General features: G+C 33.9%; 3 protein-coding genes across 4 annotated transcripts in view; 2 read left to right on the top strand and 1 right to left on the bottom strand.

Moving 5' to 3' along the window:
* The window catches only part of stk32a (serine/threonine kinase 32A), a 68,413-nt gene extending 65,295 nt beyond the window's left edge, over positions 1 to 3,118 (bottom strand). The window contains exons 1-2 of the mRNA XM_048166711.1: positions 2,543 to 3,118; positions 782 to 922 (exon numbers count right to left, since the gene is read on the bottom strand). Coding sequence (XP_048022668.1) covers positions 782 to 833 — 52 coding nt within the window. The 5' untranslated portion in view covers positions 834 to 922; positions 2,543 to 3,118. The remainder of the gene's footprint in view (positions 1 to 781; positions 923 to 2,542) is intronic.
* Positions 3,119 to 8,660: 5,542 nt separating this feature from the next.
* Positions 8,661 to 14,668, top strand: zmp:0000001268 (CYTL1 domain-containing protein). The gene is made up of 4 exons (XM_048167556.1): positions 8,661 to 8,855; positions 8,939 to 8,983; positions 11,956 to 12,102; positions 12,911 to 14,668. The coding sequence occupies exons 1-4, from the start codon at positions 8,700 to 8,702 to the stop codon at positions 12,968 to 12,970; spliced, it is 408 nt and encodes a 135-aa protein (XP_048023513.1). The 5' UTR covers positions 8,661 to 8,699; the 3' UTR covers positions 12,971 to 14,668.
* A 1,368-nt stretch (positions 14,669 to 16,036) lies between these two features.
* Positions 16,037 to 22,566, top strand: part of stk10 (serine/threonine kinase 10) — a 65,966-nt gene continuing 59,436 nt past the window's right edge. For both annotated transcript variants that reach the window (XM_048165433.1, XM_048165434.1), the window contains exon 1: positions 16,037 to 16,489. In XM_048165433.1, the coding sequence (XP_048021390.1) occupies positions 16,331 to 16,489 (159 nt within the window). In that variant the 5' untranslated portion in view covers positions 16,037 to 16,330. The remainder of the gene's footprint in view (positions 16,490 to 22,566) is intronic.

The following is a 22,566-nucleotide window of genomic DNA, read 5'->3' on the forward strand; positions in this document are numbered from 1 at the left end:
ACTAAATAAGTGAATAACAACTTACAATTTAGTCTCTACCTCACTCAAAACTTAAACTTATAACTTGAGAAGTCTTGGAGTATATACCACTTTTACGATATTTTTATGGGGCTTTTGGTTACACTTTATTCTAAGGTGATATCGTTACAGTGTAATTACTCAATATTGAGTAATATTAATTCATTACATGTACTTAGTTAGAGTTTAGGTTTATGGCTTGTAAATGCATAATTTACCATTATTACTAGAGTAAGCACATATAATGTGTAATGTAACCTTAAAATAAAGTGTTATTGTTACCATGCTTTTTGTTCTTTTTAGAGGTTGACAGTCCCTGGTCACTGTACATTCATTGCATGGAAAAGAGCAGCTCAAGTTTCTTTGTTTGTGCTCCATGGAGGTCATACTGTTTTGGAACAATATTCCTGAACACTCCTTTTGTTTGCCATTGGCTTGTCAAAAAGATAGTCCTGCCCTGAGCTCACCCCATTGGTTGATTTAGTGTTGCTGTGTCGGGTTGGTTGGGATGCTCAAACAAATGTTCTGATAGGAACAATTTCATGGGAATCAACCTATTAATTGCTTATTTATAAAAACATTTTAACATTCAACAAATGACAAACATTTTTAATTGAATTATTCACCTACAGTATGTTTAAATAAAGCATCCTAACAGTTATAAATTTGTGTGAAGAAATAGAAAAGATTGTATTAGAATTTGAGTCCTCTGTCCAACTATAGCAACTGGAACAACTTGTTTTGTTTCCAAGAACACACTTACCCTCCGCTGGGTCATCACTGACGGATGTCCTGCTAGACTGTCCAAGTCCCATGTCTTCTTAAGAGGTGAAATTCTCCAGTTTAAACTGGACTCATCCCCTGTGTTTGTTAATAAGGATATATAGCTCTACAGAAGAATGACCTGTGACAAGGACAGAGTGAAGTGTGAGTTTAATGAGAATCAAATCTGGACAGACTTTACATTACAGACATCATTTCAGAAGTGAGGGGGTCAGAAATGTCAAATGTGATACAGTTTTTTCTGACCTTTGTCTAATTGACAGATTTTATTTTTTCTTATCTCTAGCTTTCAGTTGGCTAAGAGATCAAATACTCTGCTGAACAATAACCGATAATTTGCCTGCACCCTCTGGTTTCGACTGTGAATGAAACATACATTACACAAGAGTGTTGAGCGCTCCATAATGTTCACATAGCCTCGTTTTGGAGAAGAACAAAACGTCAGGTTCATGCATAGAATGTCTTGTCTCTAGAACTGAAATCTAGATTTATTCACATTGGCCCATGAAAACCTCTTTGTGAAAATGCTTGCCCAAAAAAAGTGTGGGGGGATGAATTTACATTTTATTAAAATTGCGTCCCGCTACATATTCTACGGCCATCCAAATTACGACAAAAAATGTAGTTAGTAACGTAATCCATTGCATTTTACATTAAAGGTAATATAAGCTGACTACTTTTTGATTACTTTTAGATTACTTTTGCCCTAACTCATTTATTACATTGATTTGAATAGAATAATCTTGTACCATAATGATATTAAAATACAAAGAAAATATATTCCATTCTTTGTTATAAACAACATGAAGTACATTAAATATTACATTATGTCAGAGTTTCCCTGGGGTTCATGATGGAACTGCAGGAGTTCGTAAGTTTAATGAAAAGCCATTAAGTAATTAAATCTTAAAAAATCATTTTAAAATAAAAACAATAAAACACTCATTAAAAAAGATAAAACCTGCATGTAATTAAGCAACATTGGAGAACCATGGACCTAATTTGATGAATTATTTATTATTATTATTATTATTATTGACTTCATTTTATTATTACCATAACTTATTCATTTTAAATCTCAGGGGTACTTCAAGTAAATATATTGAGTCAAAAAGGTTCAGCTGACATAAAAAGTTGGGGAATCCCTGCTCTCTGGCGGGGAGGTTGTCATAACAAGGGCTATATTTCACAAACAATATATAATAAAAGTAGATTTTATTTGAAAGATTAAAATGCACTGTTTTTTTCATAAATATCAGGTTTCATGCGTTTTTATTTATTCACTTCTGCTAGCCAAAACATGATATTTAATGCTATTTGTTAACATGCTGTTTCATCAATTGCTCAAAAGCACTTAAAAAAGCAGATAATACATTTTAAATAAAATTATTTTGTGGAATATGGCATTCTTTGTGTTTCAAAAAAATTTTCCCAGGAAATGTTCAATAGTTTCTGAAATAAATAAACCAAGCCATTCACAGGATGAAAAGATATGACAACTAGACCCTATTAAAAGTACTTTACTAACCAGGATAATGTGCAAATAGGCTACTTAATCACATAGTTGTTCACTGGTAACTCCTCTGTGAGTAGACACAGTAATGTAAAGTCCAAATAGAGTGGCAGAAATAGATGAGTTAGAAAACTGATAGTAAACACGGTGTAAGATCACGTACTGTATAGACCTGTAGCTGAACTCTGCAGTGTCCCATTGTAAAATCATCAGAAATCATAAACTTACCGTTTTATATGGAAGGATGACCTGAAATGATCGACTGACACTGATCATTAAACCGATCCCAGGTCACAGACGAGACTGCGGTGTGAAGACGAGAGCTGGACAGAGGCTATCCCACACAACTTCTCCACTCACCGCAATGCCGTGATAAGATCCTTGCGGAGCCGGAGTCAATGACACACTGATGCAGAACACACGAGCATGCTGCTTTACCTCCCGTTAGTCCCGTATGAACGCCAAAGTCCAGAGAGACTCATGCCTGCATCACAGCGCACACATCCGCGGACAGGATCCGAGCAGATGACATCGTCTGAACGCAGATCAGCGTGCGGTGGAGAGAGCTGCACAGCTCAGCTCACGTCCTCAACTGTTGAATAAACTCATCACTATGCGTCTGATGGGCATCACATGTGATGATGATGATGTTGGTGATGGTGAAAGAGTCTCACGAGAGGAGAGCTTCATTTATTTATGCACAATGTGCTTCAAGTACTGTATATATACGCAATGTGCGCTGCTGCTGCTGCTGCTGCTGGTCTCCCCAGAAGCTTTTATTCATTTATTTAAGAATTCGTTTTTTAAAATACATTTAATACAGTGACATTATAATTGATTTTAAATATAATTAAAATAAAATAAAATATAATAATATTCGAAAGAAAAGTTTGAAAGAATATTTGCAAGTCAAATCAAAATCAGTGCAGAGAGCCATTTTGTTGTCATGTGACAAGAAAATTAGCTTTATCACAGAAAGGGCGCTGTAAGTAAACCCTATATGGCAAGGTCAGTTAGTTTTTTTAAAATTATCAGATTATTTAACCATTTATGACATGGCAAGGTTAAATGTAATCACTATTTATGATTAGTTCATTCGTTAATTTATTATTTTTTGAAGATATTTTTTAAATAAAGGTGATCTCAAAATAAAGTGTCAATGACGTGACGGTCATTTTTTAGTCCAAAGACCTTAATAACAATAAAAAACAAAGATATGGCATCAAAAGTATGTAAGGTAGTACAACTAGATCTTTTTTATTGAATCCCAAAGCTTTTAATTATATTTTGCTTCATAAAGGTATTTTAAAGAGTTTGAAGTGTCAAAAGGTCATTCGGTTTAACCATCCAAAAGCCAATACAGCCATTTCATTTGTGATTAAAATATCTTAAAATGTAATAATGTATTTTTTTTTTATTATTCTGGCATGATTTTATAACATCATATATCAGCATAGTGCAAAATGGTATTAAAATTATGTGTAGAAGTCGTTGCTTTGTTATGAGAAAGAATGTCCGAATTTTATAGATGTCATTCAGAGTAACCAACATAAAGGGACCATTTTGGATCAAGTCATGCGGTCAATATCATGTGACAGGATGTGACATCATTCAGACACCTGCAAAGGACCACATGGTCGTGAAGCAAAGTAACTAACTCTCTTTTAACTATTTGAAAAATTCATGTTTTAACTTGTTCATACGCATGTCCCGAAACATCAGGTCATTCGGTGCAACCGCTATAAAACATGGAAAATGTTGTAATATTTTAAAAACTTGTATTAAATATGAAATGTGTGATATCAGCCTGTTAGGACTGTTTGAAAATATTGTCATTCGGCATAACCAAAAGTGTCATTTGGTAAAACCGAAATTTTGGTTAAACCGAATGACTTTTTTGGTGACAAATTTTGTCCATCTTGTAAAAAAATGACAAAAGCAGTGTTAATTCATTATAAAAAGCACATAATCGCATTGTTAACACTTGATAAAACTTCAAAATTAATTATATCTCCATTATGTTTTTGTTTTTTTACACTTTTAAAAACCTTTTTCGTAAATGACCCATGTTTTACTTGATGGTTACACCACCTGACACATTCATTAAATCAAAACTTTAATCAAAAACTGTAAAAACCAGCATTTAAACAAAGATTTAAGAACTTGGCATTTGTGTTTTGAAGTACATTTTAAAAGGTTTATAGTCGACCCAAAGGGTGAGTTAGTGTGGATAATTGCATCGTAATTGTGGAATAGAATAGAATAGAATAGAATAGAATAGAATAGAATAGAATAGAATAGAATAGAATAGAACCACATAAATCAAGGCCAAGGTCATGTGAATTTTCATGGAAAGTTTGCTTAGCTTGCTTTTTTTCTACATACACAGGCAGGCTAATGAATTTGCTCTGGGTCATCTGTCTTGAAAGGGAAATTCTTTTTAGGCAGTAAGAGCAATAGGATCTCTCAAAATCCAGCCAAATCACCATTACACTCTTGGCACATCGGAGTACTTTACAAGATTAGATGCATCATGCACACACAGCTCTTTTATAGCTTAACTGGCATTTACAAATACTCTAGTCACCTTTCCTGAATAGACTTACATAACACGTTTTATCGCACAAGCATGCTTCTTTTCACTGACTTAAAGTGATGAGCAGATGTCTCTGTTGAATGATAGAAGTGTTTATTCAGGAGGAGGAGAGAACGTTATAGAATGTTATGTTTCTCAGCAGGGAAGGTCATACTGATGGAATGACAAGCAATGATTAGCTGAAGAACGTGTGCTGCCATCTAGTGGTGCAGGACTGAATTAGGCTTACATTTGATCTCTAGTCGCATAATTATTCACACACACACACACTGCACTAATTTACAATTAAAATGTGTTTCCCTGGAGATTTAAAGTCATAGTTATTAGACTATTAGATTTTGGAATTTTAAAGATCTTAAATGTATTCAAAGCACATATTGCTTTAAACTTCAAATTTTAGTGATTTTTTTTGTGTCAGAATTGAACATTTCTTTTCTAGTTTGTAGCTCTTATTCTCAAAAGCCTCTCTTGGGAAGCACAGACTGTATGTGATCAGTCACATGAAATGTATCACGGAGAACGCAGGTATGTGACATTTAAGAGCTCATTTGTTTAATAAATAAGCTTTCTGATTTTCCCCATTCATGCACAAGCTCTCTGTACCTCTAAATGTTAGTGCTGCAGTACTTTGTCCTTTGTTTTTTGGAAATTGTTTTGTTGCAAAATCCTAGTGAAAAAGAAATGTTCTGTGCAATTACTTTAAATTATATAAGTATATAAAAAATTGTAATTTAAATTAAATAAAGGGCCACTTAAAGGAATAGTTGACCCAAAAAAGCAGAACATATTCCCATGATTTACTCAGCCTCAAGCCATCCTAGGTGTATATGACTATCTTCTTTCAGACAAACACAATCAGAGTTATATTAAATAATATTCTTGCTCTTCTGAGCTTTATAATAGGAGTGAATGTAGGTGAGATTTTGAAAAAAAGTGCATCCATCCATCATAAAAGTAATCCATACGACTCCAGGGGGTTAATAAAGGCCTTCTGAAGAGAAGTGATGGGTTTTGTAAGAAAAATATTCATATATAAACCTTTATAAACTATAATTAGCTTCCAGCCATACTCCTACATCCTGCATCATGCGTCAGGTCAGAGGTCACTCTTCCACTGTATCTCTATCCGTACGGCCGTTACCGGAAGCTAGTTATTATAGTTTATAGAGTTTTAAATATGGATATTTTTCTTACAAAAACCCATCGCTGCTCTTCAGAATGCCTTTATTAACCCCTTGAAGTCGTGTGGATTACTTTCATGATGGATGGATGCACTTTTTTGGGCTTCAAAATCTCAAGCCTCATTCACTCCCATTATAAAGTTTGCAAGAGCCAGGATATATTTGAATATTTCTCTGATTGTGTTCATCAGAAAGAAGAAAGTCATATACACCTAGGATGGCTTGAGGGTGAATAAATCATGGGATCATTTTCATTTTTGGGTGAACTATCCCTTTAAAAGAGTGCAATTTCATGATTCTATTTTCTTAACATGCTTAAGTACACTTTTAAAAAATGTAGTTTGTAAAAATGTCAAATTAAAAGTTTAACTTTAAAATACATTTTAAATCACTGTTCTAATGATCTTTTGTCATGCTCTAAACTAAGAAGTACACTTATTTCGATGTATTAAAGGTGCTACAGAGGATGTTTTGTTTTATAAATTTTTGCAATGTTACTTGAAACTGTCTTTACTAACTGATAAAAGACTATTTATTAGGTGCACTGAAAGTAATAATATTAATATACATCATCTGTGCACGAGGTAGGGCCTTAAAAACATCAGCCAATCGTTTACGCGATGATTGGCCCTCTGGCTTGTCAATCACTGTCGTGACGTTCCTTGTGCGAGATGTGCGAGACGTGCGTGGCTGCGCGCTCCAGTAACTTTCCACACTCCACAGGCGCCGCATGCAGTGTTTTTGTCAGGAGACAGGAGTAACAACTGCAGATCATGAGTTACCTGCGGTGAGTCCGACATAATGAATCCACTAACACGACACAGCGAATGCCGGTGGTAAACACTCGTGTTCCAATACTCGTGCACGAGTTTTGGGAGGCGTTCCCTCGAAATGAGCTGTGAAGGAGGGGGGTTGTTCTTACGCATGCACTCATTTCAAAAACTCACTAACAGTCTTTGGTTTCTCAGTCGATGAAAAGATCCTCTGTAGCACCTTTAACCAACATATTAAAGCACATACCTGATAACTGTAGTGTTATTTCATTTAAAGTTAATATATTTTAAATTTAAATTGTAACTTCATAATTACAAATGTGTAATTACAAATATACATTCAGTTCACACCATTATTCACTCCATTATTTCCGTAATAAGTACTCTTTTTAAACGTATTGTGTTTACAATGACTGACTACTTGAATTTGATTAAACAACATGAGACTGAAATGGCAAACCTCTGCTAGAGAAGAATTGTGATAAATTCTCCTTAATGTTGAGTGACTGAAGCTTAGTTAAAGACTTCTTGGTAACACTTTAGAATAATAGTCCATCATTATTAGACAATTACGCAGGAATGCAGGACAAACACATAAACACAGCCAAATATGGTAACAAAATTGACTACTCTGTAAGTAAAGGCAAAATTGGAACTGAAATAGTTCCTCATTAGGTAATCAGTAATTGCTGAATGAGATTAGCCTCATTAAAGTGTTAGTACAGCCCAAAAATGAAAATTCTGTCATTAATTATTCACCCTCATGTCGTTCCACACCCTTCGTTCATGTGACTGCAGTGGTTCAACCTTAATATTATAAAATACTTTTTGTGTGCCAAAAAAACACAATAACGTCTTTATTCAACAATATCTAGTGATGGCTGATTTCAAAACACTGCTTCATGAAGCTTTATAATCTTTTGTTTCGAATCAGTGGTTCAGGTTCATAAAGTCATTATTTTGGTTTTTTTTTGCACACAAAAAGTATTCTCGTCGCTTCATAACATTAAGGTTGAACCACTGTAGTCACATGAACTGATTTAAATATGTCTTTAGTAGCTTTCTGGGCATTGAAAGTGTTAATTATCTTGCTGTCAATGCAGGCCTCACAGTGTCTGAGATGTGAGCTACTGTATTGTCTTTTTTACTCTTATAAAATGCATCCCTAATAATTACTCAAGTGTCACTTTGCAAGAACTGCTAGTGATCAGGACCATTATTTTAAAGTGGAAAAAATATATATATATTTTTTTTTCACTTTAAAATAATGGTCCTGATCACTTGTAGTTGAAGAGTGATCATTCATTCCCTCCTTCATTCATTCATATTTTTCCCTAGACTATAATGAATGTCATTTCCACCACACCTTAACTGATGTACTAAAAGCATTCTGTGGTGAAAATAACCTTTTATGCAATAATTAATACACATGAAAGGACACTTACAAACACTATACAGGACAGCAGTATTGAATCTCAATCTGTTGTTCATTGGCACTGCTGTCATCTTTAGTGGGGCAAAATTGTTGGTTGCAATTTGTGCAAAGCATTTTTGTGGTGCTAAATATAGAAATGATTCATGTTTATTTTGTTGTTTACAATTATCATTGTTTTAAAATAGTTTTGTGTAGTTGTAGACACTGCTGCATATTGTGGGATATTCTGACAACACTTATGAGAAACCGCAAGCAACAACTTGGATAAGACAATGATGTGAATTCCAGGCTAATTGATTCATATATCATGTCATGTTTGGTAATGAACACAGCATGTTTGAATTTGCAGTGTATAAATGCAGCGCACAGAGAGCAGTGTTGTTCACAGGGAGCAGACAGCATGATTGCACACACATCTCTGCTTCTGGTTCTGGTTCTGATGCCCGTGGTTTGGGCTCAGCCGTTCCCCATACCACCGACCTGTTACACTAAAGTGCTGAACATGGGTAAAGAGATCACTCAAAAAGCGGCGGAAATGAAAAAAGACCACGACACTGTAAGTCTATCAGATTGAATTGAGGTGAGTACAACAATGCCATGACAAAAACACTGATGTTTTTCTTGTGCTTTATGTTGCAGTTTAGATGTGCAGCTCACCTGCCCGACCTGTACATCGACATTCATGTAAGTTCATGTTAATTATGCATTCGACATTTGAGAGATAAAGCTTGCTTGTAATGTAAAGTAATGTTGACATACAAATTTTAAGTAAATTCAGAATCTCATATCTGGATCAGATTCCTCCTCAAAAGCAAGTAATAATAATAAACTTAGGGGCCGTTCACACAGAACATGTTTTTCTTTTCCAATGCGCTACTTTTCCATTGTTTTTTTTATGCAAATACACGCTAGACCAGGGGTGTCAAACTCATTTTAGGTTTAGGGCCGGATTGGGAAAAAAATAACCATGTGCAGCCGAATTAATAAAAAAAAAAAAAAAAAAAAAAAAAACATAGTGCGCTGACATTTGCATTAATATTAACCATAAACATATAAACAACAAATTAATTTGCAAGAAAACAAGTACACTGCTCTTTAAAACTACATTTGTTTTACAGCAAAAAAAAAAAAAGTTAGATTTTTAAAATAATGCTTTTTAAATTTTTTTTTATTAGTGATGCACCTATTTTGATTTTTTTGGCCAAATTCCATTTTTTTTTTCTGATTGCAGATTTTTTTTTTAAAGCAAATTTATTTGTTGTTTATTTGTTTATAAAATATGTGTAGCTCTTTGATATTAGAGGCAAACACTGCATTTTTATCACAATCCCAACAAAGATGTTATGTACATGAGCATGAGCAGTTGTTTTTAATTAAAATTATTGTACAATTTCAACATTAACAGCAAAAACAGCATGGTCTGACTTTAGCTTTGTGCTACATAAGACACCTGCACAAAACACAATCAGCAGACGGACTGAATGAAAATGCAAATCTCACTCTCTGACAGTAGGTGGCGCTTATGGAACAGCGGTGACATAGTGTTTCCATGGTTACCACTGTACACAAAACAGTGCTGCATTTCTAAATAGGATACTACTTTATACGGAGATGACAGGAAAAGCCATCAAAACTTTTCTTATGACAGTTCCCTTTAGAGATACATTCATATCAACCCCAAATTAATATTTATATTATTCTTCCTATTTTTCGCAAACAGCGAGCTTGTGCATGGTAGAGTATTTTCTCTGCTGGCGCGTCTGTTCTCCTCTTGTGTCTGTATTCAGTGTGTGCCTGCGTTAACGTCCTTTTCACAGACATTGCAAATATTTCCACACAAATGAAATTTTGGGAAATTATTACAAAGCACCGGGAATAAAGATTGACCAAAATAAAACTAAAAAAAGTTTGGATTTATGACCAGTGGACTAGTGCATCTCTATTTTTTTTTTTTATTATAGTTCAAAACATCCTGCGGGCCGGATTGGACACCTTTGTGGGCCGTATGTTTGACACCCCTGTGCTAGACGGACTGTTTAATTTGTTTGTTATTGGCGTTATTACATATGGAACAGTGGCGGCTGGTGCAAAAAAATTTTGGTGGGGCGCAATTTATTTATTTATTTTTTTAAGAAATGCAGGAATGAATATGCTAATTGTTAAATAATCATTTAACAAGTGATATAATAATGTATCATTACTGCTTATCTAAAAAATGGAAATTCAGTATTTAAAGCATGCCATAGGGCTGGTATCTAAAAAGAATATATCTTTATTTAATTAAAAAATATATATATTTCACATTCTGCCCAATATTGTCCTAGAAACAATGTTCATATTGAAGGCTATAAAAAACAAACATGAATGTAACTGTGTAGTATATGCTATATTATGTGCAAAAAAGGGGGTCAAATCACATTAGGCCTAGGTTACATTCTAAAATTGTAACTTTACAATCTAAAAACAAAATGTTTTTTAAAGCAGAAGTTAAATACACTAAACTAAAAATGAAAATAAATAACAAAAGAACAGACTAATTATTATTATTTTGATTACCCTATTAACAGTCACTTTACAGTTACTGCTATCATACAAATACACTTAGTTGTATTTTCGAAATTCTACATATGGCATAATTATGTTTTCCAACAAAAACAAATTTTCAACAACAAATATTTTTAGCAAAATGTATTTGACTCAGATTGAACGCCGTCTGTTTGGCGCGCATGCTCGCGGCGGCGCTCGTTCACGGAAGTTTGTCTTGCTGAAGGCTCGTCCACGCCTGGCTGCAAAATGGAAATATTTTCTCGACTTTCTAACATTTGCAGATGGAGAATATACCTGTGAAATGTAAATATGCACTGAGGAAATTATTGGATGTCACTTCAGCTTAAAAAAATATTATTAATAGCGGTATGTTTGTTTCCACCAATCGCTGCACAAGTTAAGGTTACGTATGATTACGAAGGCACGTTAGTGCGAGCCCTCCCGGAACCCGTAGAGATTGCATTGCAGTGCCTGCAGTTCGAAAAAAAAGTTCTTTGAATGGAAGTCTATGGGAGCAGTCGGGGCAAATCTCCGCCAGACTGAAATGCCCAAAAAGAGGCGGTACTCCACAGAGCGTGACTCGACGCTGATTGGACTATATCCAGAGGCAGAACAAACAGCCTAGCAGTGACAGCTAGCATAACTCTGTGGTTGAATGTGATTGAAAAATCCGTCCCTTTCTCACTTTGGTGGTGCGTCGCCCTATTGCCCTAATGAAGAAACCGCCCCTGATATGGAAGGCCAAAAGGTTCAAAAACACGCGAATTTTGACACGTCAACAACATGTAAAATACGTGTATTTCACACATATTTCATGTTGAATATGCATATTTAACGCACTTATTTTTCACATGTTAAAATTCATATGTTTTTGAACCTTTTGGCCTTCCATAATTGCATCACGTCTCAAAAGCATGAGTCTCGAGACCCTCACGTTCTGTCAAACCATTCCCGAGCGCTGCGTCTAGTGTTTTTAGACGAACGAGCTCTTACGATTAAGATCTTTTTTGAATACAATTAAGCACATTTCTCCCACCCCCCATTACATGTCTGCCACAAAAGATGTTAAATGCCCTGTATTGTCAATCATATATTGTTTGTGCTGACAGAACGCTTGTGTAATGTCCACGATGAACACTTACCTGTCTCTGCTGGGCGGCATGAGAGAACGCCGATGTTCGTACAACAGGAAAGTGCAAAGCCTATCTTCTATGATTAGACAACTCTATATCATTATATCACAAAAATGTCATGGGGTAGGTCAAGCATTTATTTTAGATATACAGTAGGCCTATATTTGTATAAATTTTTGGTCACACTTTATATTAGTTGTCTTTAATGACTGTGTACATTTAAGTTGATCATTTGATACGATGCACTTATTGTTTACATATGTTTTTACATTGTGCTTATATTTTAAAAAATACCTGTAATTACAGTATTGATCTTCCCTTACTCCTTAACTCACTCAAAATGCTGGGTTAAAAACAACCCAAGTTGGGTTGAAAATGTACAAACAACTGGGTTAAATGTTTGACCCAACCTGCTGGGTAGTTTTATTTTTAACTATTGTTTAAAAATTACTGTATTGCTTGCTTAAAATGAACCCAAAATATGTTGGAAATTAACATTTATTAATATGTTTAATGAATAATAATTAAACCATGAACATTAAATTGCTTATTAATAAATGTTCACCTTTTGATTATTATTGTTGCCTCTAGTAATTATGTGTCTGATTTTTAATTTCCAACCCAGTCACTGGGTTTGTCCATTTTCAACCCAACTTGGGTTGTTTTTAACCCAGCATTTTACCCATACCAGCAAACCTGTTTCTAACCCTACCCATATCCACCTCTAATAGCAGTGTTTCACAACACAACATCAATACAACTAGAAGATTGTACTTATTTTTGACTTAGTTAAGGACACCGGATATAAAGTGTGACCCAATTTTTAAATTAATTTCAGTTAATTTATTTTATATACTTTTTTTTTTACACTTTTGTTTGGGTGTGCCCTTGCTATAATTGTGTGTCTGAAAAAGCTGTTTATCTGTTCCAGGACTTGGTTTTTACCTATGATAACTGTGAAGCATTACAGCGCAGAGGATTGAGAGGCTGAAATCACTGGAGGGAGTTTGGAGGATGATTGTACAAAGATTATAAAGAGCCCATTACTCATCGTGGTAACAGATGTTATTCATAATCAGCAGTTTTGAAAAGCATTTATACCATTTCAACTTTTTTTTTTTTTTTTATTGTTTAAAAGATTTAAAAGAAATAAAAAGTAAAACTTTTCTTACATCCAAACGTTCACATCATAATCATGATTTCAGGTTTTTCAAAAAATTGTTTTCAATGTTTTAATGTTTTTATCACATGGTAATAAAATAGCATCTTGTACATCGGCAGAGCTGGTAGTGATCTGGATTACATAATCACATTACAAATACTGATTACTTGTAATTAGATTATATTACATTTTAAAATGCTTGTAATCAGACTGCAGTTACTTTTTTATTGACTACATGATTACATATTATTCACAATTAATTCATAATTTATTGAGTCTCCCCAATTCTTCTTTTTCATGTTTTACATTTTCCTTTCTAAAAAAGCATATCGCTTATATACATTCAGAAAGTCTTGTCGTTTTGTGAAAGTGCACACACAGATTTTAAAATGTTTTATTTTGATTTTAAGTTTTTATGTTTTAATTAATAGTTTTTCATTAAACTCCTGCAGCTCCATCACTAACCCCAGTCAATGAAACCCTGACGAAATGTGATGTTTAATGCACTTCAAAAGTAATCTAGTTAGGTCAAAAGTAATCCAAAAGTAATCTAGTTAGGTCAAAAGTAATCCAAAAGTAATCTAGTCAGTAATCTAGTTAGGTCAAAAGTAATCCAAAAGTAATCTAGTTAGGTCAAAAGTAATCCAAAAGTAATCTAGTCAGTAATCTAGTTAGGTCAAAAGTAATCCAAAAGTAATCTAAAAGTAATCTAGTTAGTAATCTAGTTAGGTCAAAAGTAATCCAAAATTAATCTAGTTAGGTCAAAATTAATCCAAAAGTAATCTAAAAGTAATCTAGTTAGTAATCTAGTCAGTAATCTAGTCAGGTCAAAAGTAATCTAAAAGTAATCTAGTCAGTAATCTAGTCAGGTCAAAAGTAATCCAAAATTAATCTAGTTAGGTCAAAATGAATCCAAAAGTAATCTAGTTAGTAATCTAGTTAGTAATCTAGTTAGGTCAAAAGTAATCCAAAAGTAATCTAAAAGTAATCTAGTTAGGTCAAAATTAATCCCAAAGTAATCCAAAAGTAATCTAAAAGTAATCTAGTCAGTAATCTAGTCAGGTCAAAAGTAATCCAAAATTAATCTAGTTAGGTCAAAATGAATCCAAAAGTAATCTAAAAGTAATCTAGTTAGTAATCTAGTTAGTAATCTAGTTAGGTCAAAAGTAATCCAAAAGTAATCTAAAAGTAATCTAGTTAGGTCAAAATTAATCCCAAAGTAATCTAAAAGTAATCTAGTCAGTAATCTAGTTGGGTCAAAAGTAATCCAAAAGTAATCTAAAAGTAATCTAGTTAGGTCAAACGTAATCCAAAAGTAATCTAGTTAGGTCAAAAGTAATCTAAAAGTAGTCAGATTATATTACCTTAATTGTGTAATGTAATGGATTACTTTACTAAGTACAATTTTTGTCATGACACTGACTTTGATTTGATGAACAAAATATTTTTCAAATATAATAAGACTTCAGATGCAAAAGCTTCTAAGTGCCGTCTGAAATTTTCTTCTAAAATGAGCATTTTTATCAAGCTTGTATGTTTAGGTTCAGTAATTTCCTTTTCATTGCCATTAAATTGAAATAACTGAACATAAACATACAAGCTTTATAAAAATGCTAATTTTAGAAGAAAATTTCAGACGGCACTTAGAGGCTTTTGCGTCTGAAGTCTTCAAAAACAAATATTCACTTCTTCTTTGATAGGAATAATATTACAAAATGGCTGCTAAAGTTGTTCCCTTGACATCACTTTAAGACCCACAAATTATAAATTCAAAACATCATTGAATATTTATGAATGGCATTTTTATGTATTTTCAAATAACTAAACATCTGGAAAAAAAGAGATATCACATCATTGACTACATATATGTTAGTGTAGGCCTACATTTCACAAACATATCTAATATTGCAGTGCTGTGATGAAAAAAATCTTTATTTGTAACTTTTTAAATGTTTATTGTTTTAAATGTTGTTTTATATTCACTATATTCTATGTAAAGTGTTGTTATATACAGTATATTTTGATATGACGTAATGTGATGTTTAATGCACTTCAAAAGTAATCTAGTTAGATCAAAAGTAATCTAAAAGTAGTCAGATTATATTACCTTAATTGTGTAATGTAATGGATTACTTTACTAAGTACAATTTTTGTCATGTAATTTGGAATCATGACACTGACTTTGATTTGATGAACAATATATATATATATATATATATATATATATATATATATATATATATATATATATATATATATATATATTTAAATATAATTAATATTACAAAATTCACTTATTCTTTGATAGGAATAATATTACAAAATGGCTGCTAAAGTTGTCTTCACTTTAAGACCCACAAATAATAAATTCAAAACATCATTGAATATTTATGAATGGAATTTTTATGTATTTTCACTTCTGGAAAAAAAGAGATATCACATCATTGACTACATATATGTTTGCATAGGCCTACATTTCACAAACATAATATTGCAGTGCTGTGATCTGACAAAAAAATCTTTATTTGTAACTTTTTAAATGTTTATTGTTTTAAATGTTGTTTTATATTCACAATATAAAGTGTTGTTATATACAGTATATTTTAATATGCCATAATGACGTGTTTTATATTCTAAATAAATAAAAAAATTGTACTACAAATTCACCACAAGGTGGGGGATGTGTGCAGCAGTTTTTTCTTTTTTAACTCAGGCTTTTTCATATTTTATCAGTACTGTTTTTTGTGTGCGTCTTGATTAAATGATCATAATAACATTATTAAATACAAAGATCAAGATTAATTAAATTCATAAAAAAAACATATAATCACTTGTTGCTTTATGACGAACTTTAAAAACTACAACTCCCATGATAGTCGAGTGCAGTGGGCGTGGCTCTGTGGCTCGCACACACAACAGCAGTGAGTGAACAGGTGAACACGAGTGTTTCTCTCGCCTCTGACGGCGGATGTTTTCTCATGGATGGAGCTGAAGAAGTCTTTTACCATTTGAAGTTATTTTATTTTTTTCCTAAGTGATGAAGATGTCTGTTTTCTGTGGAGTGCCGGATAATTTTCAGCCTAGACGCTTTTGTTTTTTCTGAAGTCAACTAACTTAATTCATCATCTACAACTACATCATAATTTTTTTTTTTTTTTTAGCATTTGAGCGGACCTATATTATTTTAAAATGGCTTTCGCAAAATTCAGCAAGATGATCAGATTTCCTGCGATTGACATCAAGAAGAAAACCAAGCAGTACGAGCACGTTCACCGGGATGTAAATCCCAACGACATGTGGGAAATTATCGGGGAACTTGGCGATGGTGCTTTCGGTAAAGTTTATAAGGTGAGTTCGGATGTTAATAAACATGTTAGACAGACCGCGAAACGAAACTACGACTTCTACTATGGTAAAGATTGAGTTCATGAATATTACCGTGTCATGTTGACGCCGCCTCGTAGCCTTTCGTTCTATCCTAATTAATATTCATAAGCCTGGCCTTAACCAGACGCGCTGATTAGCCAGCTAACTAGCGCACCCGCTTACAACTAGTGGTCTTTCAGCCAATCAGTTAGGCCTGCTTGGTGAACGTCATTTTTTTGTACTTAATATTCATAAACCAAACCTTCAGCATAGTAGGATTTTGAGAAGTTCTCGTAATTGGCAACCTGTTGTGCTTTAACCTGTTGTGCTATAGAATTCAGTGTTGGGTGTAATTAATTACTGCTATTTAATTACTTTTCCCTTGAAAAATAAAGGAAGGGATTACTATTAATTTTTCTGTAACACTTTACAATAAGGTCTCATTAGTTAATGTATTAACTAACATGAACTAACCACGTTTGTTACTGTGTTTGTTAATGTTAGTTAATAAAAATACAGCTGTTGATAGTTTGTTCATGTTAGTTTACAGTGCATTAACTAATTAAAAAAAAAAACAACTTTTAATTTGTAATAATGTATTAGTAAATATGGAAATTAACATTAAGAAAGATTAATAAATGCTGTAGAAGTACAGTTCATTATTAGTTAACTAATGAGCCTTATTGTAGTGTTATTTCTGATGTAATTGCATTGAATACATCAAATTTTAATATTAAATTGTATGTTTTTAATGTAACACACTTTGGTCAGTTCAAGAATGCTTTATACAATTATATATTGTTGTATATATATATCAAAAATCATTATGATATTAAGTAAAGATATTTTGTAAATTTCCTATCGTAAATATATCAAAAATGTATTTTTGTGAGTGGATATGCATTGCTAAGGTCTTCATTTGGACAACTTTAAAGACGATTTTCTCAATATTTAATTTTTTTGCACACTCAGATTCCAGATTTTGTATCTTGACCAAATATTGTCCTATCCTAACAAACCATACATCAATGGAAAGCTTATTTAATCAGCTTTCAGATGATGTATAAATCTGTTTTTGTGGTTCAGGGTCATGCATGCACTCACTTTCTAGTCTAAAACATATACAAAACAAATTATCCATGATCTTTTCTGTCATATAACTCTTGATTTATGTATTTGTGCCAGCATTGTGTTTATTTGAATTGTGAGAAGAACCCTTATGAGAATCAAGAGATAAGACTTGTGCACACTTGACTGGATGGTTTAGAAAGCGACTCAGTATTTCATGTACTGACGTGTTGTGATATGCGTTACAGCGTCATGAAGTGATTCGTTCATTTAGGCTGTTATTACCTTTTAATAAAGCCATCTTGACTAACTGATAACTCAATTACTGCTGCAGTTAATGGCACTTGCGCTTCAGCCTCAGAGATGCCCTGACAGGTCACATGCATTCAGCCTCGGGCCCTCAGGGGCCACTCAGAGTCACTGTGTAGGAAGATGCAGGAATGTGCTGCAGTTTCGATAGGCGGAGAGGAACCCTCGTGTAGGAAACGCTGAATTTGCCTTTTGTCCCCAACAGAGTGCTGTGAACTCTAGGGCGTTTCAAGCGGACACTGTAACCCTCTTACCAGGTTGACTGGGGTTAAATACAACCTCAATAAAGAAGCTTTCACAGTGGAGCCATCCGGTAATACTGAAATGGGGCAATTCTCATAATACATAATATGAAGGTTTGTGCACATTTGTGATTTGTGACCTCAGACTCATCTGACTCAAGAGTTAAAAACAATGAAAATGCTACAATACAAAACTATTTTATGGCTCTGATCATCTGGTCTTGCTTTAAGTGTAGCAGCCCAAACAGTTTCTCCGACTGCTGCTTATATCAGTCTTTGTTAGGTAAATTAATCTTCATGAAATCTCAAATCAGACATCAAGCTCCTACACCTTCTACTGTTGATTTGTTTTTCCCCTGGACATGTTGAAACACGTGGCTCTATGAAACTACATCCTGTGAACACGTACAGGGGATTTTACTTACACCTCTACACTGACAGCGAGAGATGGTGAAATAAAGTGAGAACACTCTCATTATAATCAACAAAACGATCTATACAGTTATATATATATGCACTTTAGACAATGCACAATACTTCCTCATCCTCGAGATATCACAATTACTCAAGAATGACTGTCGATACATTTGAAAAACAACAAGAACAACATATTTTAGGGCTTAACAACATAACTAATAGCTAATCATAATTATTTCAGACGTTCAGACGCCCATTTCACAGAATTAGTGTTTAAAGATGAACATTTTAGAGCAAAAAATTGGTAATTCTCACCTCTCGCTAGTGGTGGGCGATATACTGGTTGACTTGATTAAATTTGTCAGTGCGGTTACACTTATCATTTGCATGTGTTTTTAAGCATTGTGGTTTAAATGCAAGTGATTTTAAACCATTGAAGGGCAGTAAGTAGTTAAAAACAACTGTGTCCGAAATCGCCCCCTATACCCTCTTTCACTGTTCCCTTCATTAGTTCACTAATATAGTTCATTTGAAGGAGTAAATGAAAACGAGTGAGTGAATTCGGACACCGAGTGCACCGGAAGCGCTGCCGCATTTGCATAGTTTGTGCTTGCTGTTACGATTTATCTTGAACTCTGTCATGGAAACTATGTATAAACCTTAATTAAACTATTTAATAATCATTTAAAAAGGAATTTATACCTGTATGATATTACACTGTACCCACATTGGACCAGCGGTTTGTAAAATGTACAGATGGATGATTCAGCTGCGGGCGCCATCTTCTGGTCAAACGTCGATAATGTCCACCATTGTAAAATGGCTATTCCCTCAAATAGTGCCCTATTTAAGGATATTGTGGGGTGATTTCAGACACAGCCATGGTTTTGAGAGCTGCGCACACATGAAGCCGCTGCTGAGCGTGTGAGTACTGAACTGAGTTCTTTTTGCCACCTAATTAGGCTTGAAAAGTTAAATACACATACTTATGTGTCAAAGTGACCATGTCTTTGCAAATAAAAACAGTCATTTGTCTTACATGAACATAAACAGTTGAGAAAGAAAATACAACAGTATATTGGATCAGTGCATTCACTCTTAAAGGATTAGTTCACTTTCAAATGAAAATTAGCCCAAGCTTTACTCAACCTCAAGCCATCCTAGGTGTATTTGACTTTCTTCTTTCTGATGAACACAATCAGAGATATTTTAAAGGTGCCCTAGAATTAAAAATTGAATTTATCTTGGAATAGTTAAATAATAAGAGTTCAGTACATGGAAATGACATAAAGTGAGTCTCAAACGCCATTGTTTCCTCCTTCTTATATAAATCTCATTTATTTAAAAGACCTCCGAAGAACAGGTGAATCTCAACATAACACCGACTGTTACGTAACAGTCGGGATCATTAATATGTACGACCCCAATATTTGCATATGCCAGCCCATGTTCAAGGCATTAGACATGTCATTAACGTCTGGATCTGTGCACAGCTGAATCATCAGACTAGGTAAGCAAGCAAGAACAATAGCGAAAAATAGCAGATGACATGATCCACGATTACATGTTATTTTTAGTGATATTTGTAAATTGTCTTTCTAAATGTTTCGTTAGCATGTTGATAATGTACTGTTAAATGTGGTTAAAGTTACCATCGTTTCTTTCTATATTCACTGAGACAAGAGCCGTCGCTATTTTCATTTTTAAACACTTGCAGTCTGTATAATTCATAAACGCATCTTCATTCTTTATAAATCTCTCCAACAGTGTGTAATGTTAGCTTTAGCCCATTAGCCACGGAGCACTATCAAACTCATTCAGAATCAAATGTAAACATCCAAATAAATACTGTACTTACGCGATTAGACATGCTGCATGACAAACACTTTGTAAAGATCCATTTTGAGGGTTATATTAGCTGTGTAAACTTTGTTTATACTGGTTAAGGCAAGCGCGAGCTCTGGGGCGGGGAGCCACGATTTAACCCTCTGGAGTCTGAGGCTGATTTGGGGCCTGGAGAAGTTTTGACATGCCCTGACATTTGTGCTTTTTTCAGTTGTTCATAAACATATTAATGACACAAGTGTCATTACACTGTATTCAGCACAAACTAGGCTACCATAATATGTGAGGAACATGTGTGTACATGTTTGTGTTTTTGAAGGAATAACGTTTATGCGTGGTTACTGAAAAAACAAAAAACTTAAGTCACTGATATAAGGCCAATAAAAGTATATTAAATCTGTGTTCACAAGACTTTTGGGTATTGAAGGTTGTAGACTAGAGTTTTTGCTTCAAAATTATGTAAAAATTATGCTGACTACTCTTTCATTTATAACAATATACTGATTTAGTTTTTGTAAGACACTTTTTGCCAAGAAACACGGTATGCGAGGAGGCGTGAATCTCCATGAATAATGGCTCATTCTCACCTGTGAAGACAAAAGAATTGAATAGTAATGACCTGAAAAGACTTGCATATTAATGAGGCATTTCAGTCAGGTAGGCTGTGAAAAAAAACTTCTGTGATGTCTCAAGCTCATCATGGTATATGAAACATACAGAAAAATTTTATTACAATATAAAATAATGGTTTTATATTATACTTTAAAAATATAATGTATTTCTGTGATGCAAAGAGTCTGAATATAGGCTTTTAGTTTAAAAGCATGCACATTTGGAGAAATATAGGATTCTCATATGTTTATGTCAATTTTCTATACAGAGGAGTTATTTTTTATTTAATATTCATTGTTATCTCTATGAGCGCTGGTGTTTGCAATTCATACTGCAGCCGGAGGGCGCTCTGTGCATTTTAGTCCACAAATTCACCTAAGAAGAAGATGATATTCCATGAATGGTGTTTACCAATTCATACTACAGCCGGAGGGCGCTAAAGAAACAAAAACTCACTTAAAACTTATCAATAGAAGAAAACAAACAGGAATTTACTGAATGTCTTCCAGAGATCGCTAACCATGGCTTTTTCATCCAGATAAACAATTTTCAAGGCAATAAATACACGATTGAGATGATGAATGCATGTGTTGTCTCTGAATTTGCCTGTGAATAGCGCTGGCTCCGTGGGCGTGGCCGCATTAGTGGGTAATGAGCTGAATCACGGACTTCTGACATGGCTCTCTTTTCATACAGATTACATAAACACAGAATGTTTGTTTTCGATTTGACTTGCACGATTTAAAACCTGACATTTCAATGTTTTGTTAGACATAAGTATGAATTTTTTGTGATTAGTATTCACTAAGTTACACTTCATTTTCTGAGAACTATCAGATTGGACTTCGTTCAGAGGGAGATGAGAGATCACGCATCATGTTAGTTTTCTTTATTTTACAAAAAGCACAACATTTTGTTTTTACTCTGAGTGTATACAAATAAAAGGAGATATTCTATAGTTTCAATTGATGTATTGCTTATGGCTCTATGACAAAAAATGACAGAGTATTTTAAGTCTGTTTTGCTGCAATGTGAAAAAAAACCTGCAAAACGCGCCGGCGCGTTTTTAGACCTCAGAGTGTTAAAGGGGCCGCAGCCTGAATCGGCGCATATTTAATGATGCCCCAAAATAGGCAATTAAAAAAATGAATTTAAAAAAATCTATGGGGTATTTTGAGCTGAAACTTCACAGACACATTCAGGGGACACCTTAGACTTATATTACATCTTTTAAAAAGACATTCTATGGCACCTTTAATAAATATCCTGATGCATCCGAGCTTTATAATGGCAGTGAACAGGGTTTATAAAGGCCTTTTGAAGCAAAGCAATGCGTTTATGTAAAAAAAAAATCCATATTTAACAAGTTATGAAGTAAAATATCTTGCTTCCACGAGACCGCCTTCTGTATTCAGCATGCAAAGAAAGTGTAAAACTCGTGCAGTTCAAAAAGCTTACACTACATCCTACACCTTCCCTGTTCAACTGACATGACGCCAGTTTACACTTTTTTTTTTTAGTTTAGTTTAGGCTCCAGTTCTCACTATTAACTATTAGATTGCATAT

The sequence above is a fragment of the Megalobrama amblycephala genome, linkage group LG18, assembly GCF_018812025.1.
Source record: "Megalobrama amblycephala isolate DHTTF-2021 linkage group LG18, ASM1881202v1, whole genome shotgun sequence".
NCBI lineage: Eukaryota > Metazoa > Chordata > Actinopteri > Cypriniformes > Xenocyprididae > Megalobrama > Megalobrama amblycephala.